Source organism: Monodelphis domestica, chromosome 1 (genome assembly GCF_027887165.1).
Source record: "Monodelphis domestica isolate mMonDom1 chromosome 1, mMonDom1.pri, whole genome shotgun sequence".
Lineage (NCBI taxonomy): Eukaryota > Metazoa > Chordata > Mammalia > Didelphimorphia > Didelphidae > Monodelphis > Monodelphis domestica.
Genome location: NC_077227.1, coordinates 20,231,801 through 20,255,690, shown reverse-complemented (window position 1 = coordinate 20,255,690; position 23,890 = coordinate 20,231,801). Strand labels below are relative to the sequence as shown.

Below are 23,890 nucleotides of genomic sequence, written 5' to 3'. Positions count from 1 at the left end.
TCTACCAGAGACATCTTGGACACCTCCCTGAAATCTCCTGGAACCTCAGTTTCCTCATTTGTAAAATGACAGGGTTGGAAGGGATGAAGTGCTGCTGCTGTGATCTCATTACCCAATCCAAATCTCCTGATTCCCAGAGGAAGAAACTGAGGTTTCAGAAAGAAAAAGACCCAGGTCTTGAGCTCAGGTACTGAGACTCCAAGTCCTGTGTTCTTTCTGCCCTGGGAAGCCTTTATTCAAATTGTTTGTTTCTCTGATTCTGTTTGGTGACCCTGGGTGAGTCACTTCACCCTGCTGGCCTTCTTTTCCTCATCTGTAGAATGAGCTGGAGAAGGAAATAGCCAAAGCCTCCAGGATCTTTGCCAAGAAAACCCCAAAGGGGTCAGGAAGGGTGGGGCAGGCTTAAACATCAGCAACAGTGATTAAATCACTAAACTCCACAAGAAGGGGAGGAGGCAGGCAGACCTGGAGAGAGTCTGGACTTGTGGCTTTCTGAGACTCAGGAGTGAATTGTGGAACATGGTGAAGCTTTCCCCACTCTCCTTCTCTCCCCAGGGTCATTGCCCAAAGGCTAGGCTTGATCCAATAGCTGCAGGTACAGTTCCTTGTCTAAGGGATATAGCAGCTGCTGCATTATTAGTCCAGAAGTCAGCAGATTTAGTTTTGGGATGTCTGTATATTGTTCACATCAAATAGAAGTGCTAATGAGGAAATTTCGTACTCAAGCTTATTCAGATCAATGAATTTCTAAGTATGAAATTATTCTCCTGGATAGTGAGACTATCCAGTTGAAGTGCTGTAGTGTATGAAATCCAGCTCTGCTTCTTCCTGATTTGCTAAAGAACAGTGAACCATTACATGAGTGCATAGAAGTAGTAGATCTTATGGATATGCCTAGGATAGTTTTAAAAGACATTCCTATTGAATAATCCAAACTTGGTATTATTCATGGATGGTTCTTCATATTTGTGTAATGGAATTCAATGTACTCATGCTTCAGTGGTCACAGAATTTGCGACACTGTGGTATGGCTCATTACCTAGTAATCTTAGTGCTCAAGGAACAGAGTTGGTGGAATTGAAACAAGCATGTCTTCTAGCTGATGGTAAAAGTGCTAATATTTTTACAGACTCTCGTTATGCATTTTCTGTATGTCATGCAACAGAGAAGATCTGGAAACGAGGTTTTATTATTGCTGTGGGAAAAACCAATTGCACATGCAGAAATAATAACTAAGTTGTTGGATGTTATCTATCCCAAAACCTAAATAGCTAGTGGTGATCTATTGTAGAAGTCATACTTGTGGCAAAAATTCAGTTTCTAAAGGAAATCATAGAACTGATATAACTGCTATGTTTACAGCCCATAATGTTCAAGTGTATGTAATGAATTTGTCAGCTATTGAGTCTGATGATTTAGAAAGAGCTGGGACCTGTGCTAGGTGCTTGGGATTGAAATACAATACAATGTCAAGTAATCTCTAATGGCCAGATTGCTCAGTGGATAGAGTACTAGGTCTGTAGTCAGGAGTTCCTGGCCTCAGACACATCTTACCTGTGGTAGCCTGGGCAAGTCACTTAATCCCATCACCTATCTTTGAACAGATATTAAAATGGAAGGGAAGGGATCATTAAAAAACATAAAGACAGTTCCTGCCTTTGAAGAGCTTCCTTTTATTTTACTAGAGACAAAGAACATTGAGCAGATAAGCAAATACAAGCTGTAGTCCAAGTAAATTCAAAGTGATTTTTGTTTTAGCTTTCGGAAATGAAGAGGGCACAAATCAGGGACCTGGGAAAGGCCCTGGAGCTATGGATTGTTAAATTCCAGGGTGCTGAGCCTGAGTTAGTGACTTTGAGTTCATAAGAAACAGGGGTTTGCTACAAATCCCTATGGGAAGGGTGTGACCAGATAGAAAACAGATGGGTGTTTGGCATGGCCATGGGACTGTTTGGGGAGGGGGGTTCCCTTTCCTGGACGATGTTTGCCGCTTTGTTTCCAGCAAGGACATTCAGTTTTTTGGGTGTTTGTTGGGTTAAAATTAACATCTTTGAAGAGACATTAGAGATCATCTTGTCCAATTTCGCCCTCCTCATCCCCCATCCCCCCCACTTTTACTGAGAAGTTGACATTAAAATGTAAAGTCCAATCCTCGGGTTCAAAAAATCAACTTCAGAAACACGGAATGGATTGAGGAGAATGTGGACAGAATTTTGTAGAAAAGGGCATGGGAGCCTACAAGATGACAAGATCAGGATGAGTCAATGGTCTAGAGGGCTCCCTAGGAAACTGATCTCATTTTGACTGCTGGAGGTCTAGCTGAAACTAGGGGCTGAGAATCGGGCCCTGGTCAGACTTTATGTAGAGTGGTTTCAGTTTCTGGGGCTCTCTTGTGGAAGGTGTCTGGAGTGGTGACAGGAGCAGAGACTGTTCCACTGGCAGACTTGGCTGAAGGTACTGCTTGGTGATGGGTAGCCTAAAGATGGGGATTAAGGGGACTCAGTAGTGGTCTCAAGTCTCCTGGGAAAAAGGGGTCAGATAGGAGTTGGTCTTGCCCCAGAAGGCAGTGGATCATTATAAACATTTGCTGTCCCTTTTGATCCCCACAATAACTATGGGAGGTAGGTCCTAGCTTGCAGATGGGGAACTAGAAGTTAAGTGACTTATCCAGGGTCACATAGCTAGAAATGTCTAAGGCTGAACTAAACCAGAATCCTGGCTGCAGGCCCAACATGCTTCTTATGGTGCCTCTTCTGAATTTCAGTATTCTTCCTCAATATGTGGCTTGTTCTTCAGTAGTGATAAAATACTGTGCGCTTCCCAGATTCACCATGCCTCTCTCCCTTGCCCCTTGGGTGACTGGGTGCTTTCATTTATATGCAGAAGAGTTGATAGGCTATGAGAAAGAGAGAGTAGAGGTCCAAGGCGCTGAAAAAGGCATGATAGCAGTACCCAGAATTCTGGTTGTGCAGCAAATCAAGAAATGGTGCCCACTCCATGCCAGGTGCCGTGCTCTGGGCTGTTATAAATTATTGTTTCACTAAAACAGCTGTTCAAAGACCTTTTCACTTTGTAAATCAACCCAGTGGTAGTGACCTTGCAGATGAAAGTGAAAAGCCTGAATAGACTTGAAAAGGTTTTGATGATTCACTGTTTAGGACAATTCCATCTGGCTTTCCTCCCATTCCATCCCAATCTGGATGGTGGTTGTCAAAGAGGCCTTTTCCACCCTCCCAGCCAGACTGAAGACTCACTCTTGCCTCCATTGAAAACCTAACTGTCTTATCTTGACATTCAAGGACCCAGGCAGCTACGTGGCTTTGGGGATGAAGCACCAGGTCTGGAGATGGGAGATTCTTGGTTCAAATGTGACCTCAGACACTTCCTAGCTGTGTGACCCTGGGCAAGTCACTTAAACCCAATAACCTAGCCCTTACCGCTCTTCTGCCCTAAAACTGATACACCGTATTGACTCTAAGATGGAAGGTAGGGGTTTAAAAAAATTAGAGGACCAACAGCCCTCTCCACATCCCTAGTCATTCTAGTCTTACCTACCAGATTCATGATAGCCCAGAGCTAGTAGGAACCTCAGAGACCTCTAGGCCGACAGGATCCCATTTTAGAAAGGGCATTGGACCAACTGGGACTAATCTGGAATGGTGAAAGAACTACAAGGTTCTGATGCCCTCAAATACGGGAAGAGAGAAGAGCCTGGTTCTGTTCATTTGTCCTGGAGCGGGGAAGTAGGAGCAACATGCAGAAGTTGTGGGAAGGCAGATTTTGGCCCAGCATAAGGAAAAAACTCCTAATAATGATGGCGGCCCAGAAGTGGAATGCTGCCTCAGGAAGTCCCCGACTCTGCTCCTTGTTACCCGTGTGATAGAGGCGGTTCCTGTCCAGGTGTGGGATTGCTTAGATCAGGGGGTCTTCTCCAGGGTGCTGATGTTTTAATTTATTTTTCTCATTGTAATTGGTTTCCTTCAGAATCCAGTCTATTTTATACATTCACAAACATCTTGAGAAGAGGTCCACAGGCTTCCCCATGGGCTTCATGATACCCAGAAGTGAAGAACCCTGACCTTAGGGAGATGTCGCACAAAGCAGCAAGTGTCAGAGTTGACCTCCCTGGCCGTGGGACCAGTCTGCCCACCCACTACCAAGGGTGCCTTTTTAGCACATATTTCCACAATCCCAATAAATGAATGTTCGGTTATGCTGGACCCTTGTCTCGGGCCACATAAACATCCCTGGCCCAGCGCTCGTATTTGGAGCTTTTCACACCTCTGTTCCCCAAGGGCCTCGGTTGGCTCTTCTCTAAGCAGCATTTCTTCCCTCTGCTCCTCCCCTCTTCTAAATTGCCCTCCACTCTAAGGGAAGACAGATGGGAAACTGAGAAGGAAGCTTATGTTTTAAACTACATGATATCAAGTGACCTTCATTTTCCAAACAACACTAATCCGTGTGGCTCTGGGCTGAGAAGGGCGCCGTTTTTATGCTTATCTAAGGCATGGATTTTGTACGAATTGTTATCCTTGAGACTCCCAATCTTTTTTGTTGAAGACAAGAGATTTACTTCCAATTTCAGGGCCAGTTTCTAGATATTTGAGTCTCTTAGGATGGTGAGAAAAATAGGATTGTCCAGGGTATGTCTATACGTACATGTGAGGTTAGAGATGATCCTGTGAGTACATAAATGTCTAACATATTTGCATAGTAATAATATAACAATAATAACAGCAGCTAGAACTTACGTTTTTTTTTAAACTCTTACCTTTCATCTTAGAATTAATTTTATGTATTGGTTCTATAGCAGAAAAGGGGTAAATGGCTAGGCAAGTGACTTGTCACAGTTAGGAAGTATTAGAGGCCAAATTTGAACACAGGACCTCTCATCTCCATGCTTGACTCTACCCCTTGAGCCACCTAGCTTCCCCCTTTTATTGTGTTTTTGGATTTGCAAAGCTCTATACATATGTTCCTCCTTTTCTCTCTGCCCCCATTTATTTATTTATTCTTTCTTATTATTTACTTGTCTAGTTTTACAAACATTTATTATCTATTTATTCTTCCTACTTTCTTTCTCTTGAATTTGAACATTAATGAAAGTAAAAACAAATTCCCCACACACGTATAGTCTAACAAAATGTCTCGCTCTTGTGTACAAAGATATATGTCTTGTTTTCGCATCTTGAGCCCTAATTGTAGATAGGTATCACGCTTTGTTTTCAGGCCTCTGGCCTTGGGGTTTACCATTGCATTGATTAGAGTTTTACATCTCTCAGTTGTTTTTCTTCATCATTTTCTTCATAATACGTTGCCTCATTTGATCTTGACAAAGCAACTGTGTGAAGTAGCTGCCTTTATTATCTCCATTTCACTCCTGAGAACACCGAGACTGAGAGGATCCAGGGTCACCCGGCTAACACATCATTGTCCTTACCCAGGCCGCAGTTTCCCAATCCCTGTAATGAGAGAGTTGGATGAGAAGAGCTTCAGGGTGGTCCCGGCTCTCCATTTTATCAATGTCCCTCCTAAAATGTGGTGCTCACAACTAAGAATAGAGTTGGAGCCTGGGGCACCAAAAAGCAAACCAAGGAAGTCACCTGAAATGGAAAAATGGTGGTTTAGACTGGGCTGGCAGCAGAAAGAGAAAACAATTGAGTTTATTAAAGGAAGTAGCTGAAGAACTAATGGATTATGAGAGAGAGAGGCCACTTCTAGCTCAAAGACCAGGCTGGCTGCTTACAGTGAGATGGTAGGTACAAAAGCAAAGGCAATCTGTGTAATCCAACTTGGAGGGCTACTTGGAAACAGGACATTAAGCAGCTTATTGACAACACTAGAAAGTTAATGGGAATTAGTTCATCTGGGGCGGTTAGGTGAGAACAAGAGGGAATGGCATCTAGTGATCGTCAGATGTTAGCACTGGAATGTCTTCCAGTGGTCATCTCATCTCATCCCATTTTACAGAAAAGGAGACTGAGGCCCAGGGATGTTATGTGCCTTCTTTCAAATCATGGGAGTGCTCAAGCAGCAAAGCCAGGACTCTGGGTCCAATATATTTCCAGAGTAAAAAACAGAAATAAAAACAAAAATAAGAGCTTCCGTAGCTAGGGCTGATAGCAAAGTCATTTGGAAGAGTCCTTCGAGTCTCCCTAGTTTACAGTTGAGGACACTGAGGCGAAGTGAGGAAAACTGGGTCACCAGAATGATAAAGGGAACCATTTATAGAACTGTGGTTTGTTTTCAAGGTCTCCACCTCCAAAGCCAGCCCTCTTACCAATCTACAGTAGATAAGGCCACCAGAGAAAGAATATTGTTTAAGAAGTGCAAATCTGGTGTTTTATGTTCTACTCAAGGAGAAAGTGAGACAGTGGGGTGTAGCGGCTAGTGAGCTGGTGTGGGGAGCTAGGGGGACGAGGATTCAAGACCTCACTGATATATATCTACACTGGCCTTGTCCTGAAGAAGCTTGCCTTCTTGCTGGAATGAAGGCAACATGATGAGAGAGTGCTCAAGAACTCCAGAGGAACCTGAAAAGAACTCCCCCTCCAGGAAGGTGCTGTAGCATGGGGGGATGGCTTGAATCTGCTGGAGCCAAATAGCTGGGGCACCCCTTTGTGTCCATCTATCCTTCAAGGAGTGCCTTGCAATGGAGTCTAGATCATCCTGTGTATGAGTCTGTGTGTGCTTGTGTGTCTGTGTGAGCTCAAATGTCCTAAGGCACAGTGCTACCCTCTGAAGGATGAGACAAGTGTCCTTGGGATCCCAGAATGTGGCTTCTGCCCCCTCTCTGGACCTCATTTCCCTCAGCTGTACAATGAGAGGATTAGATGACATGACCAGAGCCTTCTGGCTATGGATTTAGGCTCCTGCATAACCTCCCCTTGCCCTACTGTGTTCCCACACGCTGAGGGCTTTCTCTGTTCTTACTGATTGCCACTGACCATGCTTGCTCTCTCTTTCTGTTACTCCTTATAGGAGCCAGAGAATGTTTCTACCAGCCCATCAGAATGGCAAGGGAAAGCAGGAGCCCCAGCTAATGAGGGTCCTCAGAATGTAGCCTTCCACTGCCAAGATGTGGTGCGTCATCAGCCAAGGTAAGATCTTTGTGAAGTCCCCACTGGTGGTTTATATGAACCTCTGTGGTGGCCTGTATTTGAAACTGGCAAAAGTGAAACTGACCAGTGTAAAAACTGGCAAGGGTGAAACTGACAAGTACAAAACTGGCAAGGGTGAAACTGGCAGAGATGAAATTGGCAAGGGTGAAACTTGCTAGGTTTAGAAGGAGAAACAAAGTCTTCCCCACAGCCTGGGGGAATCTCTCAGCTCTATGGTCTGTTTATTGATGATAGGATTCTTGGGCAAGGCTTTTAAGCATAGGTTTCTCATCTGCAGAATGAGGGGGTTGGACTGGATGACCTCTCAGCTGCCTTCTTACTCTAAATCTATGTTCTCTCATGACCCTATGTTCCTTTGATTCTGCCACAAATGAAAACGAACCCCTACTTGCCAGACCTGCTCTTAATTATGTGTCTGGTTAAATTGTACCATGGATCACAGATCTCTGGCTGAGGTCGTGAGTCATCAGTCTTCATCTGTGTCCAGTGGGCAGCATTATTTCATCATAATAGGGAACATGATATCTGTCCTCAGGTATTTGAAGGGCTGTTGTGTGGAGAAGGATTAGATGTAATCTGCTGGGTCTGAGTGAAGAACAGGGGAGTATGGGTGGAAACTGAAGAAAAAAAAGCAGATTTCAATATATATATATATATTCAATATATATATTCAATAATATAAGGAAGAAATTGCCAATATTATTTCAGCCAAGTCCAAGTAAATGGGCTGCCTTGAGAGGTAGTAAGTTCTTCCTTGCTGGAAGTCTTCAAACAGAAGATAGATGACCATTTGTGAGGGCTATTATAGAGGAGATTCTGGTTCAGGGATGGCTGGACTCGATGAATGGGAAGGCCACTTTCAACTCTGAGATTCTGATCAGGTCTCTAGCTGCTGCAGATAGTTGAGAGGAAAGGCATAAGTCAGGGCCAGGGCTTGGATGCGAAGTATGACTTGTGGCCTTCACATCCCCATGTGGGAGCAGGGGCAGAGAAGGAATAGTATATATCTATATCTACCTCTCCTCTCTCTCTCTCTCTCTCTCTCTCTCTCTCTATATATATATATATATATATATATATATACATATATATATATAATATATAATATATAACATAATATATATAATATATAATATAATATATATATAATATATATATATATATGTATATATATATATATATATATATATATATATTTGGGAGGCTTTTGTCCTCTGGAAAGAAATAGAAAAATTCAGTCCTGGACATGTCAGCTGTTTCTCTGTCTGCCTCTGTCTCTGTCTGTCTCTGTCTCTTTGTCTCTGTCTCTCCTCTCTGTCTGCCTCTCTTCTATCTGTCTCTGTCTCTGTCACTTTTCCTCTCTCTGTCTCTGTCTCTCTGTCTCCCTCCATCCCTCTCTCTCTGTCTCTGTCTCTTACACACACACACACACACACACACACACACACACACACACACGTGCCATGTACATGCACTCACTTCCTTGAAAGGCAGTGTTGTGCCTCTGAGCATGTCTAAAACAACCCAGACTGAACAGAGTAACCAGTGTAAGGGGAATGTGTACTGCCAAGCTGCGCTTTTATCCTAAGCATCACAATCTTAACAATAGAAGCCTATTGGAACAGCTCAATGGTACAGTGGATTGAGTGCCAGGCCTGGTGTCAGAAGAACCCAAGTTCAAATCCAGCCTCAGACACTAACTGTGTGACCCTGGGCAACTCACTCACCTATTTGCCTCAGTTTCCTCATCTGTAAAATAAGCTAGAGAAGGAAATGGCCAACCACTCCAGTATTTTTGCCAAGAAAATCCCCAAAGGGGGGGTCACAAAGGGTCAAACGTTATTGCAAATGACAAAACAACAAGGAAACAAGCATCACAGTGGGCTTTGTTTAGCCATTCCATTTTGTGTCTGAAAATGGCAGGTTATACTGTCCTAAGTAGAAGCCTGAGTTCGCTATGATTGTTTCTTCTTTTCAAGAAGGGATCAGGAGGCAGGAGGGAATTGGTCCTCAGCAAAATTGTGATGTTGGTGGAGTTCATCAAGCTGATCTGACTACTTTATTTAGAAAAGCAAACAAAAACTTTAAAAATAACAAATGGGAAAAGTCTGACATTCATTTCTTCATTTATGAAGCTGCCCTTGCTATTAAATGTTCAAAATTGTTTAAATTATTGTCCTTTCCCCTGCTTCTCTTCATTAAAAAAATTATTAACCCCTTACCTTCTGTCTCAGAATCAATACTGTGTACTGGTTCCAAGGCAGAAGAGTGGTAAGGGCTAGATGAAGGGGGTCAAGTGACTTGCTCAGGGTTTCACAACTGGTAAGTTGTGACACCAGATTTGAACCCAGGACCTCCCATCTCGAGGCCTGGCTCTCAATCCATTGAGCTACCCAGCTGCCCCCATTTTTTTTTAAATATAGACATATTTTTAAATATAGATCATAGACATGATCTCGTTTGATCCTCACAGCAGTCCTGGGAGGATGGAGCTAATATGAGCCACCATTATCCAGCTGTGGGAACTGAGTCTGAGTCAGGCTGAGAGGCTTTTTTTTTTTGGTCACGAAGTTAGTCAGTGTTTGAGTCAAGATTGGAATTCGAGACTTTCTGACACCCCTGTGTGGTGCCCCATCCACCCGCTCGTCATACTGACTCTCCCACAGGTTCCTCTTGCACATGAGGCCCTGTGCCAAGGGTGAGAGACAGAGTGATTGAACATAAAATGAAACAAGAGAAAACATTATCCCTATCCTTAAAGCTCATAATCTGCTCTGGGAATATGATCAGATGCGTATTCCATAAAGTGGAATGTCACAGAGACAAAGGGAAGGCCAGAGCTCCCTGGGAAATATTGAAGGAGAGGCTGTGATGGGTGGCTACAGCGAGGAGGGGTCCCTGGGCTGAGCTTTGGAAGAAGAGAAGGTCTCGGACATCTGAAGAGGAGGGGGTGACTTCTAGGTAGCCAGAGAAGGAAATGGCAAACTGCTGTCGGATTTGTGCCAAGAAAACCCCAAATGGAATCACAAAGAGTCAGACGTGATTGAAAAATGACTCATAACGAGGACTGTAGGTGAGAGAGGGCAGGAGCGGGGAGGGAATGGAGGGCACCCTCCGAGTACCAGCGCTTTAGAAGAATAACAGTGTCCTAGATCAGCCTGGAAAGGTACAGGAGTGCCAGAGTAGAGGGGAGAGGGCAGAGTCATCTGTCCTCCCTGCGCCCTGGGTCATCCGGTGCTGTCCTGCTGCTCCCTGGCAGCCCAGATGCCCAGACTCTGCAGGAACCTTGCCCAGAGGGCCAAGCTCCAGGGTCTGTAACTTCCATCCATCCTAGTGGTCCTGGTTCCCAGGCTCTCCAGCCTCTTCCCTTCTGCCCAACCATGGGCAGGTACACTCATCCTTGGTGATGTGTCAGCCCTCCCTGGGAAGGAGGCCTGCCCAAGTTAGCATCACGAGAGTCATGTTGGGGAGGTCAGGGCTGACAGGAGCCCAAAACAGAAGCTATTTTCTGTGTGATGGTGGCCAGTCTCCTGTGGATGGCTTCCCCCCTGCCTGGAATGTTCTGCCTCTTCTTCTCCTCTCCTGGCTTTAAGTCCCAGCTAAAAGCCCAGCTTGTCCAGGAAGCTTTCTCCTCCCCATCTTCATTCCTTACTTTGCATGTTGGCTCCCCCAGTGGATCGTAGGCTCCTCTTCTTGGATCCTCGGTGCCTGGCACGTGCTGGGGACTCCATGAAGGTCTGTTGACTGATTGTGGTCAATGCTCCCTCGGAGGTGAGGTCGTTGGCCTCCTTCATGACCTCAGAGACCTTCCAATCTAGGGAGTGGATTGAAAAGTATGAATATAAACCACAGAAACATTGCAGGTCATTTGGGGGTGAGGCACTAGGACACAGGGGAGTCCTGTCAGAGGCGGGGACTGCAGGGAGCTGGGAAGGGAGTGAGAGATTCTTTTTTAATGCTTATCTTTTGTCTGAGTATCCACTATAAGATAGAAGAGTGCAAGGAAAATATTAATAATATGGAAATAGGTCTTGATCAAGGACACATGTAAAAGCCAGTGGAATTGCCCATTGGCTACAGGAGGGGGATGGGAGGAAGGAAAGAACATGAATCATGGAACCATAGAAAAAGATTCTGAATTAATTAATTAAATTAAATTTTTCAAATTAAAAAAAAAAGTAGAAAAGAAGAGTGCAAGGACCATAGTCAAGTGACTTGCTCAGGGACCCAAAGCAAGGAAGGGTCCCACACCAGATTTGAATCCAGAGCCTCCCAAGTCCAGACCTCACATCTAGCTACTGAGCTGGGTGACTGCCCTGAAGTTAGAGAATCTTACAGGCAATGTGGAAGAAGGAGAGCATTCAATGGGGGAACAGCCTGGGCAAAGAGATGGAGATGGGAGATGGGGATACTGGGGATGAGAAACAGCAAGGAAATCCCTTTGTCGAACTGGGTGAAGGGCAGGAATGGTCTCCTTTCCAAATCTCCATTTCCTCATCTGTAAAATGGGGCTAATAATAGCACTGGTCTCTCTTGATTGCTATTAGGGTCAAATGAGATCATATTTGGAAAGCATATAGCCAGTGCCTGGTCCATAGTGGGTGCTGTAGAAATACTTGCACCCTTTCCTCTCCCCCCTTCCCTCTCCATTTGAGAGGTGATGAGTTCCCTCCTCCCCCATTGGAGGTTTTCCAACAGAGGCTGATAGGACAACATATTGGGAGTTTTGTCAATCAGATTCGTGGTCAGGTATGCCCAGGCCACATCCTGTAAGGGTCTGAGACTAGATTGAAACTAAGCCAGTGCCCCATCCACTGTGCCCCCATCTGGAGAGGATGAAATAAATGGCGGCTTTGGGCCTTGGGAGCTCTGGGCTTCTGGAGTTCTGTTTTTCTTAGGAAAGGATCCCTAGGAAAACAATAAAAGAGAGAGCACTGTTTTCAGAGTCCCTGCAGGGATGCCCCCCTCCTGGCTTTTTGTGCTTTGCTCTCCAATCAGATATCCCAGAATTCCTCCATCTGCTCTCCACCCCCTGCCCCCGTCTCTGATGTGGTTTCACTATCCTCTCTGGCATCGACTCATGCTCCAGCTATTTCCTTCCCATCCACAGTGTGTCTGTAGGGTCCCCCATAGCCCTGTGGGGGACTCAAGGGAGAGATAAACAGATAATGTGCTGGTGACTGGCGGTCTGCTGTCATTCCTTCCACACAACACATCGACATTTTAACAGGGATCTTTAATGTCCTTCTAATCGATCCATCAATTCACAATCAGTTCAATTTGTGCCTGCCGCGTTCTGGGCACTCTGCCAGTGCCTCGGACTACGGACACAGAGAACAACCCCCTGATTGCAAGGAGCCAACACTGGAAAAGGGGAGGCTACATATACTCCTATACCCCATGAATACAGAATTGTCCTATTCGAGAGAGTCGGGGGGAGAAGAGGGCACAACTGTTGGGAAATGGGGAGAAAGGCTGCCTCTTGAAGGAGGAGAGGATGTTGTCGAGGCAGAAGTGAGCGAGTCCATTCCAGGCAACTCATAGTGATGAGAGGTTGGGGTGGGGGGCGCCCCAAGAGCAGAGAGAGGGCCTTGGATCACAGAAGACCGGAGGGAGTCCGGTGAGCCTGGAAAGATAGGTTGGGGCCAGATGGTGAAGGATTTTAAAGGCTTATCAGCTGAATTGTTTCACTCCAGAGGAAATTCTGAACAACTAGGTGGTTCGGTGTGTAAAGTGCTGGACCTGGAGTCAGAAAGTCTCATCTCTGTGAGTTCAGATCTGGCCTCCAACACTTACTAGCTGTGTGATGCTGGGCAAGTCATTTTGCTGTTTGCCTCAGTTACCTGTCAAATGAGCTGAAGAAGAAATGGAGCACCACTCCAGTACCTGCCAAGAAAACCCCAAATGGGGTCTTGAAGAGTCAGATAGGAGTGAACAATGGAGGCTGGTGGTATGGGTTGAGGAAGAGAATGACGTGGTCCAATCTGTACTTAAGGAAGATTCTTTGGGCTGCTGTGTGTGTGGAACAGAGTACGGAGAAGCTGGAGGGAAGGGGGATCAAGGGCTCTTGGGAGCTTTTCCAGGAGAGGTGATGAGGGTCTGACACTAGGAGCAGCCATTAAGAGTGGAGAGAAGAGGCTCTGTGCAGATAGAAATGCCACAATTTGACAACAGACTGGCTTCGAGAAATTGAGGAGAGTGGCCAAGTTCTAGACCTGGAGATGGAAGGAAAATGGCGCCCGGGACCCAAGTAGGAAATTTGGGAAGATGGAGAATGTTTGGGGGGAGAGACAATGAGTTCAGGTTAGAGCATGTGCCAAGTGACCTAGGACCTAGTGCTCCAGGACCTGACTTTTGAAATGTTTAATAGGCAATCCTTGATGTGGGACTGTGGCTGTGGGGGAGAGATGGGTGAGTCATGGGCATAAGAATGATAATTAAGCCAGCCCTGGGGAGCTGATGAGATTACTGAGAGGGAGGGTAAAAGGCTGTGAGGAGCCAATGTGGATGATGAGCTACCCAAGGAGATTGGGAGCCCCTCTAACAAAAGCCTTTGCTCGAAGACCTCCAGCAAAGGACAACAGGGGGAATCCTCCAGCTTCTTGCACAGCTCTAATTTTTAGGATTTGATTCTCACGTTGACCCTCGATCTACACATCTCCAACTTTGACCCGTTGCTTCCAGTTCTGCCCTCCGGGGCCAAGCAGAGGAAATCGGATTCCTGTTCTACCAGATGACCCTTAAATGCCAAATGGATGATGGTTATCATGTCCCAGAAGCTACAGAACCTTCCTAAAATTGGTCACCTTGTTCTGTACACAATATTCCAGATGTTATCTTTTCCATGGTGGAGTACCAAGGGACTTCCTACGTTATCACAGCCTAAGATCAGAGCTAGGGCACCTAGATGGGGCAATGCATAGAATGCCAGGCCTGGAGTTAAGAAGACCTGAGTTCAAATCCAGCCTCAGGCACTTACTCACTGTGTAACCCTGGACGAGTCACTTAGCCCTATTTACCTCTGTTTCCTCATCTATAAAATGAGCTGGAGAAGGAGACCACAGACCATTCGTGTCTTTGCCAAGAAAACCCCCAATGGGGTCATGAAGAGTCAGACTGAACTTTAGATCATTCTAGCCCAATCCTGCTCATCAGGCTCAAAAGAAGGCTCAAGTTCTCCTCACTTCCTCGAAATCCTGCTGGACGAGATCTCTCCCCTTCATCTCGATTTCCTTGGCCCTTGGAGTCTGCTCAGTTCTGTGCCCTCTTCTCTCTTCTGCTGGCAGCTCCCGGCGGGCCCTGGCTCCCGGGCTAGCCTAGAGGCTTCCTGGGGGCAAGGACTCGCTTTGGAACGTCTGTATTCCTTGCTGTCCAAAGGTCGGACAGGGTCTGAGAACCCGGGACCTGGAACACTCCTTTCATTGAAGCGTCTCACTTTACAGATCCAGTCCATGCTCTGGTGTACCGGGCCTTGGAAGGCAAAGATGAGGCGAAGAAATAGTGGGGAAACAGAGGCACCGAGAGGGCCGGAGATGCTGAAGTCCCCCTCCCAGAGGGGAGCCCAGGTTCTCGGGCTTTCTACAGCGACTGCTGGGGGTTGGTGTCCCCCAAAGATGACTCACCAACTCTAGGGAATAAGCAGGTGGGGGCCTGGGGTGCGTGTGGGAGAAGGCTAAGTGGCCGGAGGATTCTCTGGCCAGCTTCATACATTTACCTTTCAGGGCGATTAACTCAGTGGGTTTAAATGGGATATTGAACCATAGCAGTGCATTAGGCCTGAGATTTGGGGCCTCGTAGGAGCTCCTCTGTCTCCCCAGAGGTGATTCTGGGCCCCTTCTGGCTGCTCATGGCTTTGGAGGTCACCCATCTGCCAGCTTTCCGGGTTTGACGTCTCTTGGCGAGCCTCAGGGGGTGACGTTCTCGTCAGGCTGGCGAGAATGATGCCCCCATGATGTGGCTCCTTCTGTAAAATTCCAGATGCGGGGAGTGGTGGGGGCTGCTCCCCGCCTGATGGATGGGGAAGAGCTTCTGGCACTCACCTGTCCACAGGGAAGGCGGCTTCCAAAGGCTCCAGGCAGGGAGGAGATGGATTGCTCTGGGAGAAGCTCAGCTAATGATTATTCTCCAGTAAATTTCCATGGGTGGATCGCTCGTGTACTTTCATTTTAGACAAAAAAAGACATTTCCCAAATGCCCAGGAGGGGTTTTGGTCTTATGATGCCTCTCCCAGTCCCTGCCGCCTCCCCCCGTGCGCCATTGAGGTGTTGGGGGCCTGGGTTCAGGACGATGCTCTGGGCAGAATGATGCCTCTGTGTCTGGGGAGAGCGTGGGGTGCTGAGCTCGGAGCGTGGCCCTGGGGCCCATCAGTGCATCGACGGGCTGGGCATCAGGCTCAAGTTTGGCCTGGCTGAGGTCAGGCTGACCCCAGCAGGGATGGCCAGCGAGGCTGCATTCAGCTCAGGGCCTCCCCAGACTCCCAGCTCTGATTGTTTGGAAGGTTTTCTTATAGTCCAACTGCTTTCTCTGTCTCTGTCTGCCTTCATTGTGTTCCCAGCTCTTAGCACATAGTAGGCCTGTTGACCGCTTGACCACACCTCATTCTGGCCTCTGGGGCCAAACAGAAGCTCTGCCTCTTTCTCTGCTTTGTCTGCCTTTGGCTTTCCTGGCCTTCAAAGCCCTGGGCTGAAGGCTGGGGTCCGGTGGGCAGTCCAAAAAGAGAGAGGACCCATCATTCTCTTTATGGTTAGTGCCTCCAGGAAAAGAAAACCCGCCTTTTCTGGGGAGGCCCAGAGGCTCAAGGGGTTTCTGCCCCCTGCTTTTTCTCTGGGGTTGCCCCAACACCCCTCACCTCCAAGCTGCTGAGCTGGTGAGAGAGGAAAGAGCAGATTGTGCTGCCAAGGCCAGCAGGGAGGCCCAGGCTCATTCTAGAGGGAGATAGCAATGACAACATAATCAGTCTATGTCTGTATAAAATACAGGGGCAGCTGGGTGCCTCAGTGGCCAGGCCTAGAGATGGGAGGTCCTGGGTTCAAATCTGGCCTCAGATACTTCCTAGTTGGGTGACCCTGGGCAAGTCACTTCACCCCCATTGCCTAGCCCTTACCACTCCTCTGTCTTGGAACCAAAAATACACAGTATTAATTCTAAGATGGAAGTTAAAGGTTTAAAAGAATAAATAAAATACCTAGATATATGCCAAATGTATACAAAATAGACACACCAAAAAATCTGTACCAAGAAAAGAAGAGGTAATAAGTATACAGACCGGAGTAAAGGATGTCATCAGGGAAGATCAGGAAGAAGAAGGGCTTGTGAGGGCAGAGAGGGAGGGATAAATATTGGCCAACCCAGGGCTTCCATGGGTAAGAGGGAAAGTGAGGATGGCCTCCTCTGGCACACTTGTGGGAGGAGGGGGCAGAGAGTCACCCAGGATGGGCAGGTCTAGATGGGCTGTGATCTGTGTTGTTGGAGGGAACATCCACATAGATGAGATCACTCATCCATCCATCCATCTATCCATCCGTCCATCCATCCGTCCATCCATCCTTCCATCCATTCATCCTTTGTCTCTTATGAAAATCACACGGAACATATGAGGTTAGTTTTTTTAATCCATGTTTGGACAACATTTTTCACAGTTATATTTAACTGTATTGGGTAGAACATTTACAAAGCATTTACTATGTACCAGGGACTGTGAATTACAAAGATAAATAAAAAGATAGCCCCTGCCCTCAAGGGTCTTACATTCTTGTGGGAGGACAACAACCCAGGAAAAAGAGCTGAAAAGCCAGGGATTGAGGCCAAGAATATTCAAGTTCCCATTTGGAGGAAAGATGGGAAATCCCCCAGAGCCAGATGAGGTGCCCTGGCTCAAGGTCTCAGAATTTTAGACTTGGAAGGGACCTCAGCAGCCTTGGAGTCTAATCTGTATCGGACACGGAGTCTCCTCTGTAACATGCCCCAACAAGCATTCATCCGGTCCATGCCTAGAGATGCCTTCTATCCCCAAGTCAGCCCATGGCCCATTTGGGCGCCTCCAATTGTTCCAGTTGTCCTGACATCCAGCTTAAATTAGCCTCTTTCTCTCTTTTACCCACTGTTGCATTTTGGCCATGGACATGGCCATGGACATGGACAAAGCACATAATGGCGGCCCTTCAGATATTTGGAGGCAGCTATCATGACGTTAGTCTTCCCACCCCCTAACTGAACACCCCCCATTCCTTTCAATGTGCCTCCTATTTTAGGGGCTAACTGGGCCCTGTTTGAGTTCTACTGGAGCAGCTATTTGGACCAATCTACAATTTTGGGGGGGAATGGAATATAACTAAGTAGAATTGAATAGACATGGATAGATCTCTTCCCCTCCCACCAGAAGTCTCTAGATAGAGGATAGGTCTCTAGAGTCTATAGGGAGGGACCATTAAAATAGCTTTAAGGACCCCAAATCCTTGGGTTAGAGACGTGATTGGCAGTGGGGTGGAGCAGGGAAGGCCTGGCAGTGAAATCTGAGTTTGAGGGAGAGGAGCGATGGCTGCCTGCGTCCAGCTCCATTCACTTCTGGCTGAAAATGTCAGGAAACCTCAGGCTTCTGGGAGAGGGGGATCTGCCGTTGTCCCTGGGCCCAACTTCTCAGTCATCCAACAGTGGGTCCTGATCTACTGACCTGTGTACGACTCTGGCTGTTACTGAGCAGGTCCTTAGCCTTGTCTCTTCCCTTTCGAAGTAAACTGTTTCCATGGTTACCAGCTCTCCTCCAGGGGATGCTGTTCACTCAACCTAGGAATGGATTAGAGAAGTTGGTGGGACATTGTTTGAAATACAGATCAGGCTTTGAGAGCTCCTGCTGAAGCTGTATGCTTTCATCATTGCGTCTCAATGGAAGCAAACAATTAACTTGGTTTAGGTGACCACAGCCAGCCAAGAAAGCAAGTATTTTAAAAAATGCCTTTCACCCTTTGGCTTAAATTTTTTTTATGTAGCACAAAAAAAAAAATTATTTTACAAGTTCATTTATTTTTGCAGTCACGGATGATGGAGAGAATGTGGATTCTGAACAAGACTTTTTGTTTTATTTTTATTTTTTATTTTTATTTGGACAAGTCTTTTTAACCCCTCTAAGCCTCAATTTTCTCATTTGGAAAATGGGATAATAATATTCAAATCACTAGACTAGTACATGGGGCTGATTCCCAGAGGATGAAATATGATAGGAATGAAAGATAAAATAAATAAAACACCCTTTTATATTTGCACATATATTTAGAATTTGTTATATATAATTATATTATAAATATGAATATGTATTTATTGGATACTTACATGCATATATTTATATGTAATTGATCAAATAAGGAAGGAAGCAATGATTTATTTATTTAGATTATTAAGTGCTAGCGATTTAAAGCAAACAAGCTAGCCCTTGTCCTCAAGGAGCTTCCATTCTAATGGGGAAGACAGCCCATAAAAGAGAGCCAGGAGGAAGAAGGTACCTAGAGGGGGCCAGGATGTTGAAGCCCAGAAAATCAGGAAGGAGCCTCAGGAGGAGACCACAGGAGAGTGGTCTTTGCAGAGGAACGTTCCAGTGGGAGCAGGCTGCAGAGATGGCAAGCTCTTTAAGAGTGACTCTTGAATGCAGTTCAATTGATCACAAGGGCTGGGAGTTTTAATCAACTGCAAACTCAATATGAATCCAGAATGTCTGTCACATGGCAGCCAAGGAAATGCCCAAAGCCTTTTGTTTTCTGGAGCGAGGCCAGCAGCATCCAGGAATAAATAGGGATGGAGAGGCCAGCCCTGCTGTACTCAAGTTGGACCACAGAGGCAGGGCCGAGTTCAGTGCTGGGTACCACATTTTAGGAATGGCGTCGGGAAGTAGATCTTTCAGAAGAGGCAGCCAGCCTGGGGAAGTACTTTGAGTTCTTTCTTAATCAACATCAGTTGATGAAAGTGAGGATTTCTCAGTTGATTCAGAGAGGACAGAGACGGGGAAGGACATGATCAGGATCTTCCCATATTTGAAAGTTTTCCTGGAAGAGGAAGAGGACTTGTCTTGCTTGACCCTTGAGGACCGAGTAAAGGATAATGGGTAAAGTTGCAGAGGGACAAATACATTTGATGGAGGAGAAGCTAGATCGTCCTTAGAGATCTGTGCCAAGAAGAATAGGCTGTCTGCTTCTCCATAGGACTTCAAGAAAAAGTTGGGTAACCATGTTGGGGTGTGTGGTAGTGAGGATCCCTTGGTGGGCAGGGCTTGGACAAGAGGGTCTCCAAGGCTGTTTAGTAGCGAGTGCTCATTCAACCACATCAGGTCCTGGAAATGGGTGCTAGCGTAATTATCTGAAAATGGCAGGGGGAATTTGGGGGCCATAAGCTGGGTGTTTTTTTCCCGTTTTGGGCAGGGATGAGTTTGACTGTTGATCTGGGACTGAAGACAGTAGGTCCAGTAATTCTGATCATCACCAACAGAATCAGGGTGGGTTGTTCGACCATCGAGAATCAAGGGAAGCTATGGATGTGGCAGAAAGATCTGGCATGTTGAAATCAGAGTTGATCCTTCATTGGAGTGATTCTAAAAGGCCACCCAATCAGGCATCTCTCAAACTGTCCTCATCCAATCCAATGTGGAACACCAAGCCCTGGGGCAGGGGAAGTCAGGTCCTCTTGGCATGTGTTGCAGCCAAAGGAGGCCTCAAGTGAGATGCCTTTCCTTTTATTTTTCAGATCAGATCAGAGGGTGGCTGTTTGGCCAAAGGAAGCAGTGGAACCTCTGCGGGACTTAAACGAGGTAGGTGCTATTGACACAATGAAATGAAAACCCCAGCTAGCCGCCGTTTATCATGTAGGAAATGTTCTTCCTATTTTCTAGCATAATGTCCTACAAAGAGCTCTGGATTTGGAGTCAGAGGAGCTGAGTTCATATCCTGATTTCTTCCTTTGTGATTGTGGGCCAACCACCTCCTTGAGCTCCAGATGCCTTGTATATAAAATGAGGGCTTTGAATTACATGACTTATAAGGTTCTGACAAATTCTAAATCTATTAATCATGGTTCTATTTAAAGAGTACAACTCAAGGAAGTCTCAGGACCAAGATTCTATGAGTCTTCCCACATGAATCTTCCTACATTGATTAAAGACTCTTATAAATTAAAAAAAAATTATAATTCAGGGACAGGTGGTTCAGTTTAGTGAAGAGAGAACTGGCCTCAGAGTTTGGAGGCCGAGAGTCAAGTTGTGCCTCTGATAAGTCTGGTTCTGTGACCCTGGGTAAGTCATTTCATGCGGTGGGCCTTTGTTTCCTCATCTTCAAATGGAAATGTTAGACTAGATGGCTTTTGAGGCCTCTTCTAGCTCCTGCCAAGGTGAAGGCCAGGACTGGTGTACCATTGGTAGAGGGGGTTTTCTCACTGGACTTCCTCTACACCATTGAAATCCTAGGTCTAAACTAGAATTTAGGAATGCTGCACGGCCCATCCTGTCTCCCAGGAGAGAGGTGGTGAACTATGGATGTGGAATGAAGCCCACATTGGACATGGGGTTGGTGTGTTGGTTTGTTTTATTTAATAAACAAGGAGGACCATCTTTTTTGAGAGAGGACAAGGAGGCATTAAAAATCAACAGCAGCAAATGGAGAGAGAGGCAGAGACAGAGACAGAGAGAAGAAGAAGAAGGGCAGAGACAGACAGAGAGAGAAGAAGAGGAAGGAGAGGGGGGAGAGAGAGGAGGAGGAGAAGAAGAAGAAGAAGAAGAAGAAGAAGAAGAAGAAGAAGAAGAAGAAGAAGAAGAAGAAGAAGAAGAAGAAGAAGAAGAAGAAGAAGAAGAAGAAGAAGAAGAAGAAGAAGAAGAAGAAGAAGAAGAAGAAGAAGAAGAAGAAGAAGAAGAAGAAGAAGAAGAAGAAGAAGAAGAGGAGGAGGAGGAGGAGGAGGAGGAGGAGGAGGAGGAGGAGGAGGAGGAGGAGGAGGAGGAGGAGGAGGAGGAGGAGGAGGAGGAGGAGGAGAAGAAGAAGAAGGAGAAGAAGGAGAAGAAGAAGAAGAAGAAGAAGAAGCAGCAGCAGCAGCAGCAGCAGCAGCAGCAGAAGAAGAAGAAGAAGAAGAAGAAGAAGAAGAAGAAGAAGAAGAAGAAGAAGAAGAAGAAGAAGAAGAAGAAGAAGAAGAAGAAGAAGCAGCAGAAGAAGCAGAAGAAGCAGAAGTAGAAGCAGAGGAGGAGGAGGAGGAGGAGGAGAGACAGACAGACAGAGAGAGGGAGGTAGAGAGAAGAAGAAAGAGGAGACAGAGAAGAAGAAGGAAGAGGGGGGAAGGAGGGAGGGAGACAGACAGAGGGGATGAACAAAACATTTTTAATGCATAAAAGATAAAGAAGACCTCTATGGTCCTTTCAGGACTTGCTCTGCATGTCTTGGGCCCAGACCAACATCAGCCCTTCTCTGTCATTATAACAGCCTTGTCTGTGACACGTTCCATGCTTCTAATCCATCCTGGCTTTGCAGTTTTTAAAAATGGGTCTGACCTTCTTGGGTCCCTCCCTAAGCTCCTGGTCCTGTGAGCTCCCAGCCGTCGGGGCTTACAAAGGCCCTTCCTTTTGCCGAGTGCTTGGCATGGGTCAGAGCAGGAAGGCTCTCAGAGGTCCTCTAGTCCAGTCCCTCATCTTATCGGAGAGGGAAGGGACTTGGCCATGGCCCTACAGCTGGTGAGCTTACAGATAACTGGGATTTGAACGGCGCCTTCTTAAACTCAAAGCAACTTGCCTTTTACAGCAGAGTAGGCAATGCCCCAACCCATTTCTCTTCACTCCTAGGTGCACATTGCGATTTTAATTAGCTCGTCCCAGATTTTCCTCTTGACTCTCTGATTTAATGAGCTTGACAGAAATCAATCCCCCAGAATTAGGCCTCGGGGTGCCGGGACTCCTGTCCGTTGGTGAGGGAGGACCTTGGCTTAGAAGGCCGTGCCAGGTTCTGTGTCCCCTCACTGTATCACTGGGGGGAGGGAGTAGATCCCCCCAGTTCTGGGTGCTGAGTTGGTAAGCTTTTCCCATTCTGGGCAAGGGAAGAGGAAGGCGCTCAGGGACAGGAGCAGAGAAAGCTGCTGACTTAGAGCTGGCGAGCCTCAACCCAGGGCCTACAGCCTCAGTCAGCCAGGACTAGGGCTGGGCGGCCAAGAGACAAAAAGCCTGACTGTCCTTGCATTCAGGGGACCTTCCAGGAGGACCGAATGGCTAAAAAGCGGAGACGGCAGTCATTCTTCCTTTTTTCATCAATTGTGGGCTAAAAAACAAGGTCGTTTGACTAAATTAAGCTGATTTTGTTCTTCTTTCTGAGAAATTCCCGGCTCTTAGGTGTTTTAGAAAAGGTAGCTTGGGGGTGCAGCTGTGTGGCTCAGTGGATGGAGAGCCAGACCCAGAGACAGGAGGTCCTGGGTTCAAATATGACCTCAGACACTTTCTAGCTACGTAACCCTCAGCAAGTCACTTAACCCTCTTTGCCTAGTTCTTACTACTCTTTTGCCTTCAAACCAATACACAGCATTGATGGAAGGGGAAGGAAGGAAGGAAGGAAGGGAGGGAGGAAGGAACAAAGGGAGGGAGGGAAGGAGAGAGAGAGGAAGAGAGGGAGGGAGGGAAGGAAGGAGGGAGGGAGAAAGAGGGAGGGAGGGAGAGAGGGAAGGAGGGAGGGAGGGAGAGAGGGAGGGAGGGAGAGAGAGAGGGAGGGAAGGAGGGAGGGAGGGAGAGAGGGAGGGAGGGAAGGAGGGAGGGAGGGAGAGAGGGAGGGAAGGAAGGAAGGAGGAAGGAAGGAAGGAAGGAAGGAAGGAACGAAGGAACGAACGAAGGAACGAACGAAGGAATGAAGGAACGAAGGAGAGGGAGAGGGTGATGAAAAGAGGAGAGGAAGAGGAAAGAAAGAGAGAAGGAAAGAAATAAAAAGAGAGATAGGGTGCTGGGTATGGTGTGCCAAGCCTGGCATCCTATTCCTACTGTCTTTGAGTGAATGCAGGCATTCTGAGCTCTAATGGGTTAAAACCAATTGGGTCTGCACCCTAATGTGGTGACCCCCCACCCTCTACCACCCCAAGAGTGTGGCACAAAGAGGGGTAAACTGGCCCCCAGCAGAAATGGATTGTGTCAGAGCTCTGGTGCCAGTGCGTGGCAGGGTCAGGGGCGACTGGTGAGAGGCACCATCTTACCTGGCAAGATGGGGGGGAGATCCAAGCTCCCCCAATTAAAAAACAAACATAAACGTGTGTATTTATGTGTGTGTGTATATAAACACAGACACAATATACACCCATTTACGCACATACCTGCACTCACAATTATAGATAACCCTCTCTACCTTGCTGTGTCTCTGGCCATCTCGGATTCCTCTTCTTGTGTCTCTGTCCTGGGAGAAGGGACGTGTGTCCTGGCCTTTATTCCCTGGAAGCAGCATGGCACAACTACTCTGGACCCAGCTGGCTTTTCTTGGTGGTGCTTCATGTACACTCATGAGGTTATCTCTTGGTCACCTCTTGGTTCTCCTGAATTTCCTCTGCATCGGTCCATGCAAGTCTTCCTGTGCTTCTCTGAAGTCATCCTTCTCTTCCCAGCCTGGGATGCCCTTTCTGCCCTGTTCCCACCATCCCCCCTCCCTGGCCTCGTCCGGAGCCTTTGGTGACTGGCCTTGGGTCCTCCCATCATTCTTGTGGATGGACCTGGCAGGTCCTTTCTCGGGTTTGGCCCCTGGATGACCTTCCCACCCACTCTGCCCCTAAGAATGCCCCCAACAGGAGAT

The 23,890-nt window shown here is 46.8% G+C and overlaps 1 protein-coding gene across 2 annotated transcripts in view; it reads left to right on the top strand.

The window, feature by feature from the left end:
* FAM13C (family with sequence similarity 13 member C) overlaps positions 1 to 23,890 on the top strand; it is a 103,175-nt gene that overhangs the window by 35,525 nt on the left and 43,760 nt on the right. The window contains exons 1-3 of one of the 2 annotated variants that reach the window (XM_007478339.3): positions 6,363 to 6,559; positions 6,982 to 7,100; positions 19,848 to 19,911. In XM_007478339.3, the coding sequence (XP_007478401.2) occupies positions 6,500 to 6,559; positions 6,982 to 7,100; positions 19,848 to 19,911 (243 nt within the window). In that variant the 5' untranslated portion in view covers positions 6,363 to 6,499. Of the gene's footprint in view, positions 1 to 6,362; positions 6,560 to 6,981; positions 7,101 to 19,847; positions 19,912 to 23,890 lie in introns of those variants that run through there. The other variant, XM_007478338.3, reaches the window with a different exon arrangement.